This window comes from Felis catus, chromosome C2 (genome assembly GCF_018350175.1).
Source record: "Felis catus isolate Fca126 chromosome C2, F.catus_Fca126_mat1.0, whole genome shotgun sequence".
Classification (NCBI taxonomy): domain Eukaryota; kingdom Metazoa; phylum Chordata; class Mammalia; order Carnivora; family Felidae; genus Felis; species Felis catus.
The window spans coordinates 59,345,001-59,367,459 of record NC_058376.1 but is presented as its reverse complement, the minus strand read 5'-3'; the positions used below and the strand labels follow the sequence as shown (position 1 = coordinate 59,367,459).

At 37.7% G+C, this 22,459-nt stretch overlaps 1 protein-coding gene across 8 annotated transcripts in view; it reads right to left on the bottom strand.

The window, feature by feature from the left end:
• Positions 1 to 17,860, bottom strand: part of GTPBP8 (GTP binding protein 8 (putative)) — a 149,373-nt gene extending 131,513 nt beyond the window's left edge. For 5 of the 8 annotated variants that reach the window (XM_045036966.1, XR_006585061.1, XR_006585062.1 and 2 more), the window contains exons 1-5: positions 17,408 to 17,860; positions 15,524 to 15,622; positions 12,590 to 12,720; positions 11,516 to 11,615; positions 9,234 to 9,352 (exon numbers count right to left, since the gene is read on the bottom strand). In XM_045036966.1, coding sequence (XP_044892901.1) covers positions 9,234 to 9,352; positions 11,516 to 11,615; positions 12,590 to 12,720; positions 15,524 to 15,622; positions 17,408 to 17,845 — 887 coding nt within the window. In that variant the 5' untranslated portion in view covers positions 17,846 to 17,860. Of the gene's footprint in view, positions 1 to 1,795; positions 2,243 to 4,242; positions 4,419 to 9,233; positions 9,353 to 11,515; positions 11,616 to 12,589; positions 12,721 to 15,523; positions 15,623 to 17,407 lie in introns of those variants that run through there. The other 3 variants (XM_045036965.1, XM_003991656.6, XM_006936045.5) reach the window with 3 other exon arrangements.
• Between the last annotated feature and the right edge of the window lie 4,599 nt (positions 17,861 to 22,459).

Genomic DNA, 22,459 nt, shown 5'->3' with positions numbered 1-22,459 from the left:
TTATATGTTAGAATTAATCATCAAAAAGGACTAAAAAATTTTGCCACTAAGTGTATTAGGGACTGGTCACAACCATTATTTCACTTCATCTTTTCACCATACCTCACAGAAAGGCATATTAAAATGCTTTTGAAGATCTCCAAAAGTTTCTGGGATTTTTTTTTTTTTTTTTTTTTTTTTGGTTTATTATTTGGGTGCCAGTGATTAATTCCAAATAGACTTTTCTCCAAAAAGGACGTACGGTGGCGTATGGTTATACATGAAGTACAAGATAACAAAATAGAAGTAGATGAGGAAGTCAAATGAAAAATAAAGCTTATTGGGTGCCTGGGTGGCTCAGTCGGTTAAGCACCGCATTCTTGATTTTGGCTCAGGTCATGATCTCACAGTTTGTGGGTTTGAGCTCTTTGTGGGTCTCCATGCTGATGGTGCAAAGCCTGCTTGGGATTCTGTCTCCCTCTCTCTCTGCCCTCCCCTGTTCTCTCTCTCTCTCTCTCTCTCTCAAAATAAATAAGTTAAAAAAAAAGAAGAGAAGAAAAAGAAAGCTTAGTTTACACAAAATAGACCCAGTGGTGAGGCCACACATAAATTTATAATTTGGTGCTGATGCTGTCATCTGATAGTTGTATACTGTTTGTACCATTACTCAGAGAGGATAAATCTTATGTGTTTTCAATAATACAAGGTTTGATGTATTTTTCAAGTGTTCTAGTTTACTAAAATTAGGTCAGTACTATTCTATTTGTTAAGTAGGTTGTAGCCTTAAGTTTTATGTTATATATGGATGTAGAGAAAAATAAAACAGTGCCCTAGTATATACCGCATCCTTCTTTTCCTTGGCCATCTTCATTTTATTTCCTTTCCACTCCTTATTTGGCCTATTGTTTTTTTGCACATTTTCCCACTTGTCTACACTAGTGGTTCTCCTACTTGAGGCTGTTTTGAGAATCACTTAGTGGGTGGTTTAAAAATGGGGATTCCCTTCTGAAAGACTGATAAACACAGCCAGGGGCTGGGGACAGAAGCCTGCATTTTTAGCAAGGAGCTCAGGTGATTTTGATGCACACAGGCTGCAAAGCAGTTAAACACTGCTTTAGCTTCTTTCCTGGAGCCTTGCTAAATATCCTGATTTAATTCAAAGTTCTTAATAAATTTCTAGTCCCTTTTCATTGTATATATTTTTCCTGGATTCCTACAGAGTAGGTAGTAGCTACTTAGTACCTTAAAACATGGATAATACTCATTCAGGACAAGTCTAAAAATAGCCATCAGCTTCTATGATTCTAAGATTTAAGGTCCAGTCTTGCTTCTGCTTTTATTCGTTTATGACTCCAATGAGTTAGTTTCCCTGGGCTTGGATTGCTTCATCTGAAGTGGCATTATTGTTCAAGAATCATAAACTTTTACAGTTGAAAGAGACTTTGGAGATTATCCCTTATTGGAAAAACCAGTGTTCAGTGAGTTAAGGAGATAACACTATAAAGCCTGGATTGGACTATAGGCCTAACACTTTTTTGTACTTCATTAATGTTTCTTTGGAGTAAGATTCTTCATCTCCTCCCTTTCCCCCTCTCTTGCTCCTTAGAATTCTGGGGGAAATAGTAAAAAAGCCTCACATGTGTCTACAATGTGATAATTTATACATATTTGTAAGAAATGCAGTATTCTAGATGTTAATGTTTCCAAACAATTTAAAATTCTAATGAAAATGAAATCTAATATATATAATAATATAATTAAATCTAAAATATACAAACTACAACTTTGTAGTAAACTAGGTTAGAAACTACTGTTAGTATCATCAGAGTGAATATCAATTTTACTGTTCTGGTAGCATTACAATAGGTCGTTCCTGATAGCACTGTGCTGAGATCTCCCATGCCAAATCCTCTTGGCCTTCTTCCTTCAGCCACTGCTGTGGCAACAGTTTACAGTAGGAGTAGATAACCACACTTCGCCTCCTCTCTGCTCCTTCTGACAAGCTGAAGGAACTTCTTGGCACTGGGCACCCACAAGTTGGAAGAGGCATGGAGCCACCTTCTCCCACTTCAAAGACAACTCAGAGGCACATTTCATAAGGCTCCAAAGAAGGTCCATCAAGATCAAGCACTAGTACTTATGTGATGTCCAACTCCTGCATCCTTGATTGATTTTCCTTTCTTCTGTTTGCTCTCTCTATTGCTCCCGTTCCCTGGGATCACTTCCCAAATAAATGACTGCATGCAAACTTTTGTCTTGGGCTCTGCTTTTAGGAGAACAAAGGCTAAGACAAGCAGTACAGTGACACTGGCAAGCAAAATGTTGACTTCTAAGATCGTTCTATTGTCACCATATGTTTTGCTTTGTGAATGCTTGCATAAAATTATTTTTGTTCTTGTTTTTAGCTTAAAACACCGCTTTTAGAATAAACCAGTGCTATCAACTGTAAAACTGAAAATACTGAATTTCCTAAAAAAGTCACAAAGTTGTTTACAGCCTTAAGTTTTTATCTAGTGCTACTGCTGTAATCTTTTAATACTCAGCCTCACTTTGAGAAGCTAAGCCATTTACATGAATAGGTCCATAGCATCTTCATAAAAACCTTTTCTGTTCACGCTTTATCTTTCCATTCTGAATCTTACTGTACCAATTCTAAACTCTCATTAACTTTTTTCTCTTGCCTTTTGTAAATATCAGTTTTCTCACTTAAAACTGGTTTTGTTTTTTGCCTTTTACTAGAGAAAATGTTATCTCCTCAATGACAACAGGTTTTCTGTGATAAATCTGAATTTTGCTGTATTCTTGGGTTGGTTTACTTTACAAATACACAAAACATAAAGATATCCTTTACACATACAATACCAATGTAATCTTTATAGCTTTGTGAATTATAAATAAAGTGCAGAGAAATCAAGTAACACGCCCAAAGCCCAATGTAATAAATATTAGAACTGAAACTTGAATTCTGGTCTTCTGATTCTGAATACCATGTTCACCTGAAGGTGAATGATCCCAGCCTGAAATGACTGGTGTTTGAGCATGGACTGAGATTTTATGAAGAATATATACAATGTCTAAGAAAAAAGATAACTTATAAGCATAGAGAGGAGCAATGGTCTTCCATCTACCAATAGTGCTTAATAGAAAAGTAGCCCCTTTTAACCTAGTCCATTTTATTATTTAAATGTAGGTAATAGACATTGTCTTTAAAAGACAAAAGCCCAATAAAAACACGGCAAACCATTCTGTAAATGGCAAACCATTTACAGTAGTAAATAGGTTTCCATATTATGGACTTCTATGTACTCTTCTCAGTCTGTTAAAACAGGAGCCCTGTTAAAATAGGAACTGTTAAAATAGAACACTATTTGTTCTAATGAACAGCACAATTAAATTATTTATAAACATTTTCCCCCAGGCACAAATTCATACTTGCTTTGGGGAGATGCAAGTTTTACAGCTGAAATGATCCTTCTGCAAATTACAGACGCACAACATTTAAAATAATGTTGAAGGGCACCTGGGTGGCTCAGTTGTTTAAGCGTCCAACTTCAGCTCAGGTCATGATCATGCGGTTCAAGAGTTTGAGCCCCACGTCAGGCTCTGTGCTGACAACTCAGAGCCTGGAGCCTGCTTCAAATTCTGTGTCTCCCTCTCTCTCTGCCCTTTCCCTGCTCACACTCTGTCTCTCTGTCTCTCTCTCAAAAGCAAAACATTAAAAAAAATGTTGAAAAATTAAAAATAGATCTACCCTATGACCCAGCAATAGCACTGCTAGGAATTTACCCGAGGGATACAGGAGTGCTGATGCACAGGGGCACTTGTACCCCAATGTTTATAGCAGCACTTTAAACAGCCAAATTATGGAAAGAGCCTAAATGTCCATCAACGAACGAATGGATAAAGAAGATGTGGTTTATATATACAATGGAATACTACTTGGCAATGAGAAAGAATGAAATCTGGCCATTTGTAGCAACGTGGATGGAATTGGAGAGTATTATGCTAAGTGAAATAAGTCAGGCAGAGAAAGACAGATACCATGTTTTCACTCATATGTGGATCCTGAGAAACTTAACAGAAGACCATGGGGGAGGAGAAGGGAAAAAGTTACAGAGAGGGAAGGAGGCAAACCATAAGAGACTCTTGAATACTGAGAACAAAACTGAGGGTTGATGGGGGGTGGGGGAGGGGGGAAAGTGGGTGATGGGCATTGAGAAGGGCACCTGTTGGCATGAGCACTGGGTGTTGTATGGAAACCAATTTGACAATAAATTATATTTAATATAAAAAAATGTTGAAATTATTGATGTTCAAAACTCCAGTTGGCATAGAGAATTTTGAATCTTCAGCTAAACTATAGGCCATCAGTCTTAAGATTTCCTGTTATATTTGCTATAAAGCATCTCAACAGATGGATTCCAGAATAGGTCACAGAACTGTGAAAAAAAAAGAAAAATCATTTTCTTCTTTACTTCAGATATAGTAACAGATTTGACTTCATCCAACTTAAGAACTGTTTAAAAACTCTTGAGTTCCATGTATGAAACAGAATGTCTTAATTTGTCCTGCATTTCCTCTCTCCCACCAGCCTGTTGTATTCTGATGATCCATAGTATCAGATCGATTTCCTTCAGGATTCTAAAAATTTCAATGTATTACTACTTTGCCTTTTACTTCACAAAGTGCTTTTTTTTTTTTTTAAATCGAGGTATAACTGACACGTAACATTGGCTTCAGGTGTATAACATAATGATTAAATACTTGTATATATCGTGAAGTAATCACAGTAAGTCTAGTTAACATCTGTCACCACCTGTCACATCATTATAATTTTTCTTGCGATGAGGACTTTTAAGATCTGCTGTCTTATCAACTTTCAAATATGCAATTCAGTATTAATAACTATGGTCACCATGCTGCACATTACATCTTGATAACTTATTTTATAACTGGAAATTTGAACCTTTTGATCCCCTTCACCCATATCTCCCATCCTCCATCCTTTACCTCTGACAACCACTAATCTCTGTATCTATGATCTTGTTTTGTTATTTCTCAAATTCTACATATTAGTGAGATCTTATGGTAACTTGTCTTTCTCTGCCTGATGTATTTCATATAGCATAATGCCCCAAATATCCACCCATGTTGTCACACATGGCAAGATTTCATTCTTTTTATGGTTGAATTGTGTCCAGTGTGTGTGTGTGTGTGTGTGTGTGTGTGTGTGTGTGTGTGTGTGTGTGTTTTCCCATTCTTTGTCCATTCATCTATAGGTGGACAGTTAGGTTTTTTCCATTTTTTAACTATTGTAAATAATGTTGCAGTGAACATGGGGGTGCAGGTATCTTTTCAAATTAGTGTTTTTGTATCCTTCAAGTAAATACCTGTAAGTGGTATTGTTGGATTATATGGCAGTTCTATTTTTAATTTTTTGAGGAACCTCATACTGTTTTCCATAGTGGCTGTACCAATTTCATCAACAGTGCAAAGGGTTCCCTTTTCTCCACATTCTCACCAAAGGCTGTTATTTCTTGCCTTATTTGGGGGCAGGGGGGCTTTTTGATAATAGCCATTCTAACAGGTATGAGGTGGTATCTCATTGTGGTTTTGATTTGCATTTCCCTGATGATTACTGATGCTAAACATCTTTTCATGTTTTCACCTTTTTCTTTTGGCCATGTGTGTGTCTTTTTTGGAAAAAATGTCTATTAAGATCCTCTGCCCATTTTTATCAGATTTTTTTTGTCTCTGCTATTGAGTTGTAGGAGTTTTGTATTTTAGATGTTAACCCCTTATCAGATATATGATTTGCAAACACTTTCTTTCATTCAGTAGGTTGCCTTTTCATTTTGAAGATGGTTTCCTTCGCTGTGCAAAAGCTTTTTATAGTTCAGTGTAGTCCCACTTGTGTGTGTATTTTTGCTTTTGTTGCCTTTGCCTTTGGTGTCACATCCAAAATATCATTGCCAAGTCTGATGTTAAGGGCCTATGTTTTCTTGTAGGAGTTTTATCGTTTCACACCTTACATTCAAGTCCTTAATCCATGTTGAATTAATTTTTGTGTATGATGTAAGATTTCATTCTTTTTTATGGCTGAATTGTATTCATTACTGCATTCATTATTTTGCATATGTCTGTCCTGTTTTGCCAACACCATTTATTGAAGACAATGCCCAGTTATTACTGTATATTCTTGGCTCCTTTGTCATAGTGGCCATATGTGTGTGGGTTTATTTCTGGGCTCCCTATTCTGTTCCATTGATCTATGTGCCTTTTTTAATGCCAGTATCATACTGTTTTGATTACTATAGATTTATTACATCGTTTGAAATCAGGGACTATGATACCTTCAGCTTTGTTCTTCTTTTGTAAGACTGATTTGGCTATTTGGGATTCCATACAAATGTTAAGACTGTTTCTTCTATTTCTGTGAAAAATGCCACTGGAACATCTTCTATTTTGGTTTTTATTTCCCAGATTAAAAGTTTCGATCTCTTTAGTTTGTCCTTTTTGTGACAAAGATTCAATAACCTTGATAACTTAGACCATTTTTTCATTATTTTTAAGAATCATCATCACCATTACTATGTCTGTTATTATCTACCTGTCTTACTATATCCATCCATATGCATCCATCCATTTGTCAGCATGGAAGTGAGCACACGGTTTCTCAGGATACATGGACTTTATGGATACACTATGACTTTTATGGGTACAGGAGTGGTATACACCTATACATAAAACAGGGAGAATATTTTCTACTGCACTGCTAATTCCGTTCTTGATAAAGTACAGCATTTTAGACTTTTTAACCAAAACTGCCTGCTTGAAAACAGCCCATAATGATTCCTGGGTCATAAATGAAGCTATATGGTTTAAAGGAGAGACACAAGCTGGGTAGTCCACACGCTAATTATGGCATCTTGAACTCATCTGCAACATTTCTGTCAACTACTGTAATTCTGTTCTTGGAGTACGTTCTCTTTGCTTGGAATCCCACTACATAGAGAGCAATTGCACTCTACCTACTTACATATTTCTTCCATGCCAGTTATAAAAACAGACTGATCCCAGCAATAATCTTTAGGGGTCTTTCACCATTTATACATTTCTACTCAACTGGGGCAGAGTTCTGTCATGAAGTTTAGCATTTAGCTTTTGCCTACAGCCTTAAAGGCCAAAGCCTGCTGGACTATACTCCCACCTTTCTTTTATAAGGATGATATAAGAAAAGAAGGAAACAAAACTGCACTTTCTCATAATAATTATTTTGTGGACAGGCCAAACTTCTTTCTGGAGGGATGGACTAGGACTTGGTCATGCACATAAAACCAACAAATGTATACAACTCTACTTTCCGAATTGGGTTTTGAGAGGTACAGAATACAGTCTGACAAATTCCTGTATGTGGTCACTATGGTATAGTGAATAGTGAAGTTCTTGAAAGTCACCAGATCCCGCATCTCAAGTCTTAGCCTTTGAGTGTTGTATGGCTTCTGCAGAGCCTTGGTCACTTATGGTGAGTAGTGTGGCAGCAGTGATTCCAAGGTCATGCAGCAGAGAATGCTGACACGTCTCAAGAAGAGAATGTTTCTAAAAAGTACTGGGAATCTGATAACCTGGGTTGTTGGCCTAACCCTGCCACTTACTGACTGACTTTTGGCAAGAAAAGAAACTAACATTTATTATGTGGCTGTGTGTATATCTGTCACAATACATTGTATTTAATCCTTCTAATAATCATATTTTCACTAGTGAGAAAACAGGCTCAGAAAATGAAATAAGTTACTTTAAAATCTATGGTCAAGAAACAAGAAGAATCATGCAAAATAAAGGCTCTCTGACCCCAAAGTCCATGCTCTATTTAAACAGATACCTCTCTGCAATTCACTTCACTTCTTTGACTTGCAACCTTAACTAGAAATAGAGATGTTTATTGTGAGGATCAGTTAAGTCTTATGAGTGATGTAGTGATGTAACCTTCCCCAAGACCATCTGTTTTCAGATCTAGTTTCTCTTAATGTCAAGTCACAACCTAACCTGACTCATCTGATGGCATATAGCTCACAGCAGTGTGGGACTACTGCTTGATCATTCCCTTGTTTGGGACACTATAATTCTATTAATATAGGTCAAGAAAACATTGTCAGTTTTTCCCTAGCCCCATTATACTGTCAATTCAAATTCAGCTTACAGTCAACTAAAACTTTTTTCCCAATAAATGCTGCTATTAAGCCATAATCTGCCCATCTTATGTTTTTGCTGCTTTTTTAGCTGAGGTCTCACTTCCTTCTTATTAAACAGAATAAACAGCTGTCCTGCTATGACAATGCTCAGGGCTGTAAGAAGTAGGATTTCATTCCTGCCCCTAGGAGTCTCTATTATATAGATAGGATATAGACAAATAAACAGGTTAAACCCTTGAATGAAAGTCAAGAGAGAAGACCATTTTGTAGGAATGAATGAATGAAGGATTTTGACAGGCATGTTCACAACTACAAACAATTTAAATGTGATCTGGATTGGCAGGACTTTGAATGAATGATTACAGGAAAGTTTTATATACAACCAAGTATTAGTTGGTTTTATTATTTCTCATAGCAAATACCATAGTGCCTTCCACAAAGAAGTTAAGAGAGAGAAAATCATACGAGAATGGCACTTTATCTGTGCTCTAGTACAAGTTACCTACTACATCCCAGGTATATGCTCAAAGTATAGACTCATGTTTCATCACTAAACGGCATCAACTAGCTCAAAATTGCCAGCTAAAGAAATCATCATTTTGTCTGCTACCAGTGCTTAATTCTAACTTATATGAAGCACTTCTTCTTTACATATGGTCCTTTTAAAGAAAAATGTTTATCCCTCACAGCCCGAATGAGCTTTGTACCATAAAGATAATTTGCTTTTCTCTGAAACCGAGAAAAGCATGGTAGTATATTGTGGTTGCTATTTAGCTGATTTTAAGAAGTAAAAAGTTTTCACTTCTGTAGTCTAGGGTTGAGCTAGGCTGAGGCAGAAAGAAAATGAAGATACCTAGGGAAAATCTAGCAAGAGCCTGTAGAAGAAGACAAACTAGAGGGAAGGAAAAAACAAAAGTGCTGATGGGGTGAGCCAATAAATCATGGCTAAATGCATAGCTTTCCAAACTCCTCTTATGTTAAGTAATACCTCAATCTAAGAAACACTGTTTAATATTAAAGGTTGTGAGTACATAAAAGTAATAAAAACAATTCAACTCTTACCTTACAGGAAACAACTGAGGAAAACATCCTTGTGTCTCTTTGTCAACAAATTTCTGGATCTGAAGCACTTGTTTTAAAAGATGTCCCTTGGAAGATTTGTCAATTTTTGTTAATACCATCTGTAAGAAAACAAATATTTAAGCATTAGAAATAAAGTATCTTTTAATACACAGTTTTGCACATTTTTCACTACAAATTTTTAGTAACTAGTAGATCCTTATCAGTTTCTTAATCTCTCTTGTTTCTTCATCTATAAAATAAAAGCAACACCCCCTAAAGGAGTTACCATGAATATTAAATAAGAATATATGCAATATACTGGGGTGCCTGGGTGGCTCAGTCAGTTAACTGTCCAACTCTTGATTTCAGCTCCGGTCATGATCTCACGGTTTGTCAGATCGAGTCCTGCATCAGGCTCTGTGTTGACAGCACGGAGTCTGCTTGGGATTCTCTCTCAAAATAAGTAAATGAACATTAAAAAAAAACAAAACAAAAACATGTATACAATGGATAAAGCATATACTATGTATTTCTATTTAATAGTGCTTTAACTACACAGGGCCATAATATCATGGATTCAAGACCAGTGAAAAGGACCCTTGAGTCATATTTGCAATTGATGTATGACAAATGTTGCATATGATCACTATACATCTCATGTTAACTAAGATACACAGTGAGCATTATCAGGCTGATCTATATAAAAATGCCAACATCATCATTTTTGACCTACAAAATGGTTCTGTCTTACATGTAATAATGTTAAGAAAAACCCCTAGAAATCAGGCTATTTGGGGTGCCTGGGTGGCTCAGTTGGTTAAGTGTCCAATTTCGCTCAGGTCATCGTCTCACAGTTTGTGAGTTCGAGCCCCGCTTTGGGCTCTGTGCTGACAGCCTGGAGCCTGGAGCCTGCTTCAGATTCTGTGTCTCCCTCTCTCTCTGCCACTCCCCCACTCACATTGTCTCTCTCTCTCAAACATAAATAAACATTAAAAAAAAAAAAAGAAATCAGGCTCTTTGTATCTTGTATCTGATACAGTTGTAGGAATGATCATAAAATGAATTAAAACGACTTTGATCTATCATATTTTCCTGGGGAGTTTCTATAAAATTATATTTCCTGACTCATCATTTATGCTTTTCAGTTATAAAAAATGTTAAGGGTAAAAGAAGTGAGAAGCAGAAAGTGTGTGGTTTCTAACTACTTGTGAATCCCTCCAAATGGCAATCTTTCCACATAAAAGCAAAAAAGCTGATATTTATTTATATATTTTGTTATTATTATCTTTAAATATGCTGATATTTAAAAGGAAACATAATTCCTCTATCACAAGCTCTTTTCCAAAGAAGAAAATAGTTATTTCCTTAAAGTTGAACTGAGAAAAATATAAAATTTCACTAACCGGTACCTATGATACCAAATTAGGAATACTGTATCACTTAATAAAACCAGTTTGGCACTATTTGGGTATTTTCTACTATGTGGACTATATCAGACCTTTGACTTCTCATAACTAACTAGTTATCACTAATGCTTCACAGAGCTTTTGCAAACCCCAATTCCATAACCTCAAGAATACAAAAATGCTGCTGATTAGTAACATGGTTTGATTTGCATTCAACTCCACTGTTACATTTTAGTGGTTTCCTAACTTTTTTTGAAACCAAATTATACTCAATGGACTCTTCACTCTTCCTTAGAAAGAAACTTTAGAGTGCTATCTTATCTGCAAAACTCACAAAGCAATATAATGTGGATACCAACCTACTAACCTGTATTCTATTCTAGGACAAACAACAGAAAAAGCCTTGGTAAGATATTCCTGAAAGAAATTTTGTTTTCTTTAAGAATGTAAAAATCCTACTTGTGTGTGCTGGAGCCTATTTTCTTGCAATGGTTCTTAAATTGCAAATCACTTTAGCAAATTTTCAGTTGCAATTTCATTTACATTTTTGATAAGTACTATTTGCCAAACTGCTGTTAACCAACTACTAACATGTTTTAGACAAACATTTATATTGCCACAGAAAAATGAAAGGGAAGAGCACAACTTGAAAATACTTTACTTTGACTATAATTTCGAAACCTTAAAGCTGAGGGAGAGAAAAGAGAATAAAAGTACCACAGAACTTGTCTTAATGGCTGATAATCAAAAAGATTAGTCAAAAGGGACTCTTGCGGAGACAAGACCTGCTCTTTCACCAAACACACACACACGCATTTGCACATGCACACAAACTGGTATTTCTAACCGCAACCATGATTTGAAAGAAACACTTACCACATAAGGTAATGCAAATTCTTCACACATTTCTATGGCAATACTGTCGGTTTTTTGAATTCCAACAACACTATCCACTAACAAAAATGTTCTCATCAAACTGTAAGAATGCAGAAATAAAAATTAATGACAATATAAAATACACTCATTCATTTCTCCCCTGAGCTTTACTATCCTAAGACATTTTCCTTTGAATAATTTTGCATTCCAAAATTTAAAAATTTCTTTAGGCAAAAGGAATTCTCAGTTCACTAGGAAGTCCATTCTATAATCCAATAACTCTCAATGCTGTTACTTTCATTAACTAAATGTACTAAATATTAATTTATTTTAATACCATGTATTGAACCTAAGATCCTCTGCCTAAGACTAGATACAAAGATGAATGAGTCCTTTCCCTTAAAAGCTTGAACTCTAGTGGGAGAGACATGAAGCCAATTAACGATGTTGTCACAAAAATGTCTAAATTTTCAAACATTATTTTAAGACTAACAAATAATGGAAACCAGACACATTATGTTTTGTATTTTTTTGTGTGTAAATATTTCATCTTAGTTTACATAGGTAAAGCTACAAGCAAGATACTTATACTTTTTTATAATTCAAAAGTTTAACATTAACTTCTCTATATGTTGTGCAATGCCTGAAACATAAAACTGCCATTTGACTACCTATGGAGACCAAAGAAAGTTACATTTACTGAGGATGTGGTGTCAGAAGTATTTTTAAAATGCACTGAATTTATCTAAATGTGGTAAATACCACAATAACCAATAATCTTTATTTTCAAAATTAGCTAAGAGTTTGATATAAAAACATTAGTGAACTCTGCTGAAAAACTAGTTATAGTCTCAATTTAGGAAAACACTGAAATTTAAAATTAAGTTAATCTACAAGAAAAAATTAAGCAAGCAGTATACACCTTGGCCCTACATGCTGTACTGTAGAATATTATGAGAATAAAGTGGACCGTCTAAAAGAAGTCACTTGATAATGTAGAGTCATACGGTGCAGAATATTCCATTAGTGAAAACGTGCTTTTGGATTAAACTTACAAGAGAATTTTTTCCTTACTTCCTTCGTTCTTTTAGATAGGTCTCTACCATGTCAACAAAATCTTCAGGAGCTCTATAGCCATAACCTGGCATGTCCACCAATGTAAAATATTTTCCAACTTTGAAAAAATTCATCTTCTTTGTGTGCCCCTGATAAAATAAATGGAAAAATAAAAGCTTTGTTAAAATATGTCCTTAACCACCAGAGAGTCTTAACAATAGAGAACTGACAGTTGATGGAGGGAGGTGGGTGGGAGATGGGCTAGATGGTTAAGGAGTATTAATGAGGGCACTTGTTGTGATGAGCACTGGGTTTTATATGTAAGTGAAGAGCCACTGAATTCTACTCCTGAAACCAATACTGCACTGTATTTTAACTAAAATATACAAATATATACAGGTATATATGTCCTTTATATATTTAATGACTCAAAATATTTTTATTCAATTTATTAAAAGCCTAAGTATTATGAATATAATCCTAGCTGGGTTGATGATGATACAGACAAAGAAGATAAAAGAGAAGTGGCTGGAGATAAGCTTCGATGATACTACTGCTTCCCTCCAATTCATTTTTAAGAGAATCTATATGATTTAAGAACTCTGGATTAAGAATATGTAGCCAAATTATGTTGGAGTCTTTTCATTAATTATCTCTGTCTCAATAAAAAGTTACCCTGTAATGGTGTGACTGTATTAGTTAATATTCTCTGATGAATAACAGATCTCCACTTTAAAGAGAAATAAATTGGGGCACCTGGCTGGCTCAGTCAGTTAGATGTCTGACTTGGGCTCAGGTCATGATCTCATGGTTCATGAGTTCAAGTTCTACATTGGGCTCTCTGCTGTCAGTGGCACAGCCTGCTTGGGATTCTCTGTCTTATGGCATAGACTGGCTAAACTAAAAATACTTACTGTCAGTCATACAGTTTTTCATAAAACCTAGATGCAAAGCCTGATAGTTTATTACGCCGAGACTACTCCTTCCCTAGGATCAGATGTTTCGCACGTTTCATTAGATGGTTTTTGTGCTTTCATTAAACCATTTTTTAAAAGCATATACAACACTATAAAATATGTGTTAAACTAAAATGATGTAAAGATGATAAAAAGTCATGGTTTTGTGTCCAATGACACTATTAATCAGAAAACAAACAGTTAAGATATAAAATTTAAAAAGTCAATTGTTTGGAACTTGGAACAAATACTTCCAGAGGAAAGATTTTATAAAACAGTGCTTAGGTTCCCATCAGCTGATGTGTCTATCCACAGGAAAATGACAAATCAGGAATGTCAAGAATACATTTCTTCCAGGGGCACCTGGGTGGCTCAGTCAGTTGAGCGTCCGACTTCGGCTCAGGTCATGATCTCGCGGTCTGTGAGTTCAGGCCCCACATTGGGCTCTGTGCTGACAGCTCAGAGCCTGGAGCCTGCTTCTAATTCTGTGTCTGCCTCTCTCTCTGCCCCTCCCCCGCTCATGCTCTGTCTCTCTCTCTCTCCGTCAAAAATAAATAAACATTAACAAAAATTAAAAAAAAGAATACATTTCTTCCATTGTCCTCTAGTAGAGAGAAGGGAACCACACTACCTAGAAATGAGAATTTAGCTGGGTTATCTGGTAAGACAGAGTAGGCATAAGCATAGGAGGTTTCACGAATGACAACAATCATCGGCATCAGCGATGGAGCCAGGGAATCAACTATATGAAGAAATGGGGAGCAAGAGAAGACTAGTGAAGTTTCATGGAAGGGTTCCAATGCAAGGAAAGGGAGGCAGTGAGCACAAGGTTGGTGGGAATATATAACAAGGTGAAGGGAACTGGGGGTGAGTTTTAAGGAGAGGGTATCTGGGGCGCCTGGGTGGCTCAGTCGGTTAAGCGTCCGACTTCGGCTCAGGTCATGAGCTCGCGGTCTGTGAGTTCGAGCCCCGCGTCGGGCTCATGCTGACCGCTCAGAGCCTGGAGACTGTTTCAGATTCTGTGTCTCCGTCTCTCTCTGACCCTCCTCCATTCATGCTCTGTCTCTCTCTGTCTCAAAAATAAATAAACGTTAAAAAAAATAATAAAAAAAAAATAAGGAGAGGGTATCTTAGATATTGGTACAGTCTGCATCACTGAGAAAGAAGTAGAGAAAATTAAAAACTTACAGAAAGTTACTACAGCAAACTAGCTGACATAATCACATAATTCGGCCCTGGGTAAACCTGGGTCTGTCTAATTGTATATGTGTATGTATGTATATATATTTATATCTATGTATAAAGAGAGAGGGAATAGGGGAAGAAAGGGAAAAAGGAATTTGCAAGATATAAAAGCTTATAGGAGGAAAAAAATAATTCAAAACAGTTTCCTCTAAAATCAGCGTAAAACTAAACGATCACTCTTAAAGAAGTAAATATAGAATGGCAAAAGAACACTTTATATGGCAACTCTTTGGAAAAGATCTGGACAAAAGGATTTCCTCAAGAAACTTGCAAGACTACTAAAATAAATACAGACATACTTTCTTTTTTCTTCAGGGAAATATACAGGCATTAATGAAATGTCTTACTTTACTACTTATTTGAAAGAAATCACCTTTCTAGGGGCACCCTGGTGGCTCAGTTAGTTAAGCGTCTGACTCTTGATTTCAGCTCAGGTCATGATCTCATAGTTCCTGAGTGTGAGCCCTGCGCTGGGCTCTGTGCTGACAGTGTGGAGCCTGCTTGGGATTCTCTCTCTCCCTTGCTCTCTGCCCCTCCCCAGCTTGTGCTCTCTCAAAATAAATAAATGAGCATTTAAAAAAAAAAAAAAGAAGAAGAAGACCTGTTCTAGGGACTTAGCAAGTATGGTTTCTTGTACCTCTCAACATTTATTAGTTATTTTAGTCAATTTCAGAGATAGTTCAGACAATTTGACATTTCAATATACTGTTTCTTTTAAATTCCACCTCCCCATCCCTTTCCTTCAACATACCGGTTTTTTGGAGACTCTGACTTCAACCTCTGGCGCCAGTGAAAAAAGGGCTTTTATTAGAGAGGATTTTCCAACATTGCTTCTGCCTATAAAACACACCTTATACAAGGAAAAAAAGAAGCTAACTGAATACTAGGTTTATATACACATTTTTATTATATGTTGTATTAGCTGCAAAAATCTGTCAAACTACTGTCTTGCCTAGCCATGTAAAAGGGTGGCCTATGGGGCACCTGTGTGGCTCAGTTGGTTGAGCGTCTGATTTTGACTCAGGTCATGAGCTTGCAGTTCGTGAGTTTGAGCCCCGCATTGGGCTCACTGCCGTCACTGCAGAGCCCACTTCAGATCCACCGTCCCTGTCTCTCTCTGCCCCTCCTCTGCTTGTGCTCTCTCTCTCAAAAATGAATACACATTCAAAACAAAACAAAACGAGGTGGCTTACATTTAGTCAAACCTCAAATTCTAACATACAGCTACCACGTATTGAATGATTTCCAATGCCAGGTACTGTTCAAAGCACATAACGTGAATTTTCTGATTTACTTTTTACAACATCCCTATAAGGGAGGTAATAGTATTATCCCCATTTTACAAATGATTAAAACTTGAGGCAGAGAGAAGCTAAATAATTGGCTCAAAATTATACAGCTAGAAAGTGAAGAAGCTGGAACTGAACTCAGGACATCTATCTCCAGAACCTGTGCCTTTAATGACAGTATACTACTCAAGAATGTCTGTGACAATCATTAAGCATTCCATATTTACAAATTTTTAAGTTAAAAACTAGATGCATTTCAACAAAACTTACTCTACAGTACAACTACATTCCTTCCTCTTGACCTCTCTTGCTCCAAATAAGCTTTTCTCCTTTAGATCTCTATAGTGTAGAAAGACACAAAATGTTCCTGATACTAACCATTAACATACATGACTCTGCTTCTTAACATGGTATGAAGGGGTTACAATACCAATCAGGGTTCTAAGTGAAGGCAGTATGACCCGCCCCCCTCCCCGGGGGGGGGGGGGGGGTGGTGGAAATCTGTAAGGGCATTTCTGCTTATCAATATGAGTGGGTGGTACTTAGTGCACGGGGGACAGGGGCACTATATATTTCACAAGACTGGGGTCAGTCCTTCAACATGAATTGATCTGAGTCCTGCATATATTTCAAAAACTTTGCCAGATTAAATCCAATGATAATGTCTAAATAAAACTGATTATTAAAAAACAAATTACACAAAAAGTCCAGTAACTAAGAGCCTAAGTGGAAACACGATGCTGTCTTGTAATTATTAAATGATTTACCTACGTCCTTAGTTCTGACTACATAAACTACCACAACCATTCTGATTAGAAGGAAAGTTTCCACTGAAGTGGTGCAGTTACTGCAAATAGATAATGAGATCTGCCAGACATGCCTAAAATGCACACTCGTGCAACTTCACTAAAGTTGTTTTTAAAAAAAAAAACCTACATCATTGCCATGTATATATAATTCTTATTTTTGCATGGCCGGAACTTTGGCTTGAGTGAAAATTACATATTAGTAAGGACCACCACATTTATGAAACTATTATAATTTTCATATTCCTCACTTTGTCTCATTTGTCTCGGCATGCTTTCCCCACTTTAATTAAAAAGGAAAACGATAATGAAAGGCCAGTTAATTTTTTTTTTTGTACGCTTGGTTTGGGTTTTTACAATCTTTTAAAATCTTCTATATTCATTACCAAAATAACTATTAACTATATGTGCTTTTTTGGCTAAAATAACTATATGTGTCCACACGAAGCTAGACATTTCTCTCCCGTTCGGTGACAAGAACAGGTGAGGGCAATATGCCTGTCCAAGTCTTCACGACCAGAGGGCGGCAGTGGCTCTCACCTCAGGGCTGGGGAGGTCTGGGGCGTGGTCGAGACGCACCGCGGAGCTGAGGTAGCTGATGCGGTTCCGGGACGTGGCCGTGAAGACGGCCTCCGCCTTGGAGATGTCCTCCAGGCTCGGGTCGAAGATCTTCACGTGAAGGTCCAACCTCGAGTCTGGTGTGAGCTGCCGCTCGAGTTCCTGCAGTGGGAACACGAGCTTCGTCATTTGTCTCTTAGGCAGCCTGAGCACGTCCGTGAAGGCGTGGAACGTGCTGCAAGCTCGGCTCAAGCGCCGCAGCGCCGCTGGCACCTCAAATAGCGTCCTCACGGCGTGCCGCAGCCTCAGTATTGCCATTTTCTTCTCCAAGAAGCCCCGTGGCTGGCCAACAGGGCCAGGGTCTGGTCTGCGCGTGCGTGATCCCGCTCCCGCTACGCCTGATGGGAATTGTAGTCTCATCTGGACTCACCCGTTTCCTTCTGAGCTTTGATTCCAGGGAGAAGGGGGCTGGGGTTTCCCGGCGCAGAGCAGGCAGGTGGGGGCGGGGGATTGGAGGCTGGTGGTTGACTTTCACACGCAGGCCCGCTGACTACTGTGCCTTTGACTTGTGTATCACTGTGGGGAGGCCGTTTAACGGTTTACAGAGGTGAAAAGGTACCTGGGCTGTGTGGCCCTTGAGTGTCAAACGAAGGAGCAAACGTGTGAAGCTCTGGTGGATTCCGGGCCCATTTACTCCTCGCGGTATCTGGTAGTCTCATGGATCATTGGCGTTGATGTTGATGTACACATCACCAGGCAAAACTAATTCCCTTGTAGAGCTGTAATGGAAATTATATATAGAGTCCAAGAGGGAACTGTCAAAGTCCAGGAAAATCCGCCAAATCAGTACTAAAGGGGATTCAGTCCGGTGGATGGGATGTTGCAATAGTACTTTCTGTGTTCTTGTAATATTCTGACTGACGTCATGTTTCCAGGTGATCTGGGTGAAGTAGCATCCTCTCCAAAGTATCTAGCTTCCTGCTAGGCAGGGTGTCAGGGTTTAGATTCAGAATAGGATTTAAATCCCAGTGGAGAAAAGGAATGTGGATTGGGGAACCAAGCAGCTACTTAGTCTTGCAGATTGCACAAACAGAACATGGAAGTGAGACAGGACTTGAATTGATCCAAGGGCATCGCTCCTCCCAGAGAACTGTGGAAATCCCACCCTTGGTCTAGTTGCACAGCAAGGAGGTTAGGATGTATTTTGCTAAACTGTAGAAGTCAGGGGAGGCCGATAAATGAGGACTGTATTCATATACTGTACTATTATCTACCCTCCTGTATAATACTGTAGTGTATGTTATCCAATAGATGATAAGGCATCCCTGCTAGATTCCATCATTTGTTAATTCATCAAATATGTAATGAGCACCTATTATATGCCAGGCACTGCACTAGGTGCTGGAGATATGATCAGTGAGTAAATAAAAAGAGTTTCTGTCCTCATGTTATTGTCTTGATAATAATATGATAAATACTAATTAATTTACAATAAGTAAAAGACTATATTAGATAACAAATACTTAGGAAATAGCTAAAGCTGAGTCACATGGGTGTGTGTGTGTGTGTGTGTGTGTGTGTGTAGAGTTGTCAGGGTGTTGCATTTTAGTGTGATCCTCACTGAACAGGTAATATTTGAGTGCAGACTGTTGGAGATGAGAGAAGCATTCCAGATGTAAATGCAAAGGCTCAGAGGCAAGAGTGTGTATGGCTTATTTGAAGAACAGCAAGGAGGCCAATGGGGCCAGAATGGAGTAAACGAGGATGGATGTTGGGAGTGACTCTAGCTATCCCTATCAAATTAGTCTGTATATAAACATTTGAAGTGAATTATGTTGTTTTTCACTATTCGGCATCCCTTGCACATAGAGGAACCATCTGCTCCCACTCTATGTAGTTCTGTTGGGACTGTCGATAATAGAACTCCTCCTGATTACAGGAGATCGGGTTTGGCCATATATTGTATGTATTATGAGAATAATGACTATGTGAGTAATGTGCAAGTGACCCCAACCGAACCAGTCATTATGTTGAAGTTGGATGGGCAGCTGGCTCTGCTATTGAGTCAGAGCTGAAATGTGAGTCCAGCACTCATCATGGCCATTCTCCCTAGCTATGTGGAGGATACCCACAGTGCTTTAAGAGACAATGACACAAACATACAAAGAAAAACAATATTGAGAGGCAGCGTGACTCCTGATGAACTATGTTGAATATCATGTTCTGTCCCTCAGCTCTTCAATCACACAAGTCAATATGTTCCTCTCCTTGCTTTTACTGGACCTGATTTGACATGGATTTGACTGCAACCAAGACTCCTGATGAATACAGTATTATAAAATGCTGTGTGGTTCCTCATGTAAATCCACAGCCATCAGACTACAATGTGGGATAGTTGGATGGTCCTATGTAAATTTCAACCCTATTAAAGAGGAGACATGGTAAAGCTTTAGGGCTGCTGGTTCGGCAGGCCAAAGTGTTATTTTCCTGGGGTTCCTGGGTGCCTCAGTTGGTTAAACATCCGACTCTTGATCTCCTCTGGGGTCATGATCTCATGGTTCTTGGGATCGGGCCCTGAGTCAGGTGCTGTGCTAACAGTGCAGAGTCTGCTTGGGATTCTTTCTCTGCTCCCCCCCTCCTCTTTCTCAAAATAAACAAATAAACTTAAAAACAAATGTTACTCTCCCTAATGTAATGGCTGGACTTCAGGGAGTTCAAGTCTCCCTTCCACTTAGGATATTTCCTCATTCAGTGGGTATTTATCATCTTCGGTAAACATCAGTAATCAAGTACACTGTAAAAATTAACTGAGTTATCCTCCTGAGAAAAACTACCTTCTGTTTGACAGCTTAGGAGATAGTTACCGCAAAGTTAACAAGATTTTACTATTTAGTATGACTTGAAGAGGTATTACACACTTTGCATACATTCCTTCGCATCAGCTTTTATTGCTACAGTCCATCCGGCCTAAATGCCATACTGTTACTCTGCCATGTTCATCTAATGAGGATGAGAAGAACAGAAGTGGAACAGTGGCAAGATCTTATCCTTAGGACAGGGTTATCTCAAGTGTTCCATCAGTGACATCTGTCTCTATAATGATTGGCCATTAGTTCCAGAGTGATCTCAATTTATGTTCAAATTCTATAGGTGTCAAGTTTAGGGAATTCATCTAAGATGCCAAGAAGGCAAACATTGTATGCCTAAATAGAATCAATGACATCAGGGAGTCAGCAAGTCATACACATAGATTAACTCTTATCTTGGACTAAAAATGATTTGCCTGCTCTGACAGAAGCCAAGGCAGGGATTCTAGGAAAACTGACTTCTAGATGCAATATTCTAAGTAATAGATACAGTTAATCTAGGTAATAGATTAGGTCTCAGTGTCCAGTTTACACAATACATTTTCCTACCATACTCTCCCCTTGCTTTAACAACAGTAATTAACATGTATTAAGTGCCTGCTATGCATTTACCCAGAATACCCAGAATTGATCTAGGTGCCAGGAATAAAATATAAGAACAACATGGGCACAACCTAATTGGGACTCAAACTCTTGTATTAGGAGGAAAATACTGGGGGGAAGGAAGAAAGAAGAGGCATTAAATGAATGAGAGTAACATGAAAGAACTTATCACCTGTATCTTAAGTTGCTTAAATTGTAATAACTACCATCTGAATGAATGCTATAAATTAAAAAAAATTTTTTTAACATTTTTTTTTAGTTTTGAGGGACAAAGAGACAAAGCATGAGCAGGAAAGGGGCAGAGAAAGAGGAAGACACAGAGGAAAGAGGAAGACAAAGCAGGTTCCAGGCTTCGAGTTGTCAACACAGAGCCCAATGCAGGGCTCGAACCCATGAACCATAAGATCATGACCTGAGCTGAAGTTGAACACTCGACCGACTGAGCCACCCAGGCACCCTGAATGCCATAAATTTAAAATGCATTTAATTATGTTTTTCTCAAGTTTTCTGTGCAACAGCTCATTTCATTTAAAAAAAATGTACATTAGATATCCCTTAACATGTTGACCCAAATTCATGGTGCACACATGCAACATGATGTATGACTTATTTCTCTAATTTTCTGACTGGATTATAAATCATTATTCTTGAAATTTATTATTTTGCCATTACTCAAAAAACAGCAGAGATGTATTTCCTGTGATCCTCTTCTTTGGGAACTCAACAAATAATTTAGTTTCACTTTATATTTCATTAATGTATCTTTAGAGAATATCTCTAACTTCAGAAAGGGTATTTCCTTCAGAGAAGCCTTTTGAGCTTTCTTTTAAGGTTGTGCCTGCTGTACCACCAGATTTCTTTAAAGCGATGTGGAGATTAAATAGCAGACAGTGCTCATGTGTAGGAGGTGAGTTCTTAGAATGATTTGGGTTTGGAGGAAGGGTAGTGTAGAGCTTCACTTCCTTCAGGGTTGTTTTTCTCAATAGAAAAAAATTGTTTTAGGTAGTCAATTTTTCTCATTGGCAATTGTGTGTTTGATCTTCCTGCCATATTACTGCTATTAAAATATTTTTGAACACTCTTCAACTTGTGTTTTTATATTATTCAGGGTGTTTTTTTTTTTTTTTTTTTTTTTGCCGGAAAAAAAAAAAACCATGGATTTTCCTGTTCTCACGGATAACTTCCTTAACATTTAAATTTTTATTGCCTAAGAGAAGGTTATTTTAATGGGTAAATTTACCTTATAGTATATCTCTAATCTATATCTTCATTGCTTTATTGTAAATGAATGGTTTGTCCTCTGGCACCCTGGGTAGATGAGATGGCTTTCCAGAGGCAGAGATGTTGACATGCATTCAGACTGTTTAATCCACTTACAGATAGATTTTGTTAGGGGTCCTCAAGACTACTACTCCCCAGATTTGGTGATTCACTAGGAGGACTCCCAGGACTCAGCATGTGATTGTACTTGTGGCTATGACTCGTCATAGTGAAAGTATACAAAGCAAAACTGTTAAAGGGAAAGGTACTCAAGGTAAAGTCTGGAAGAAATGAGCCACAAACT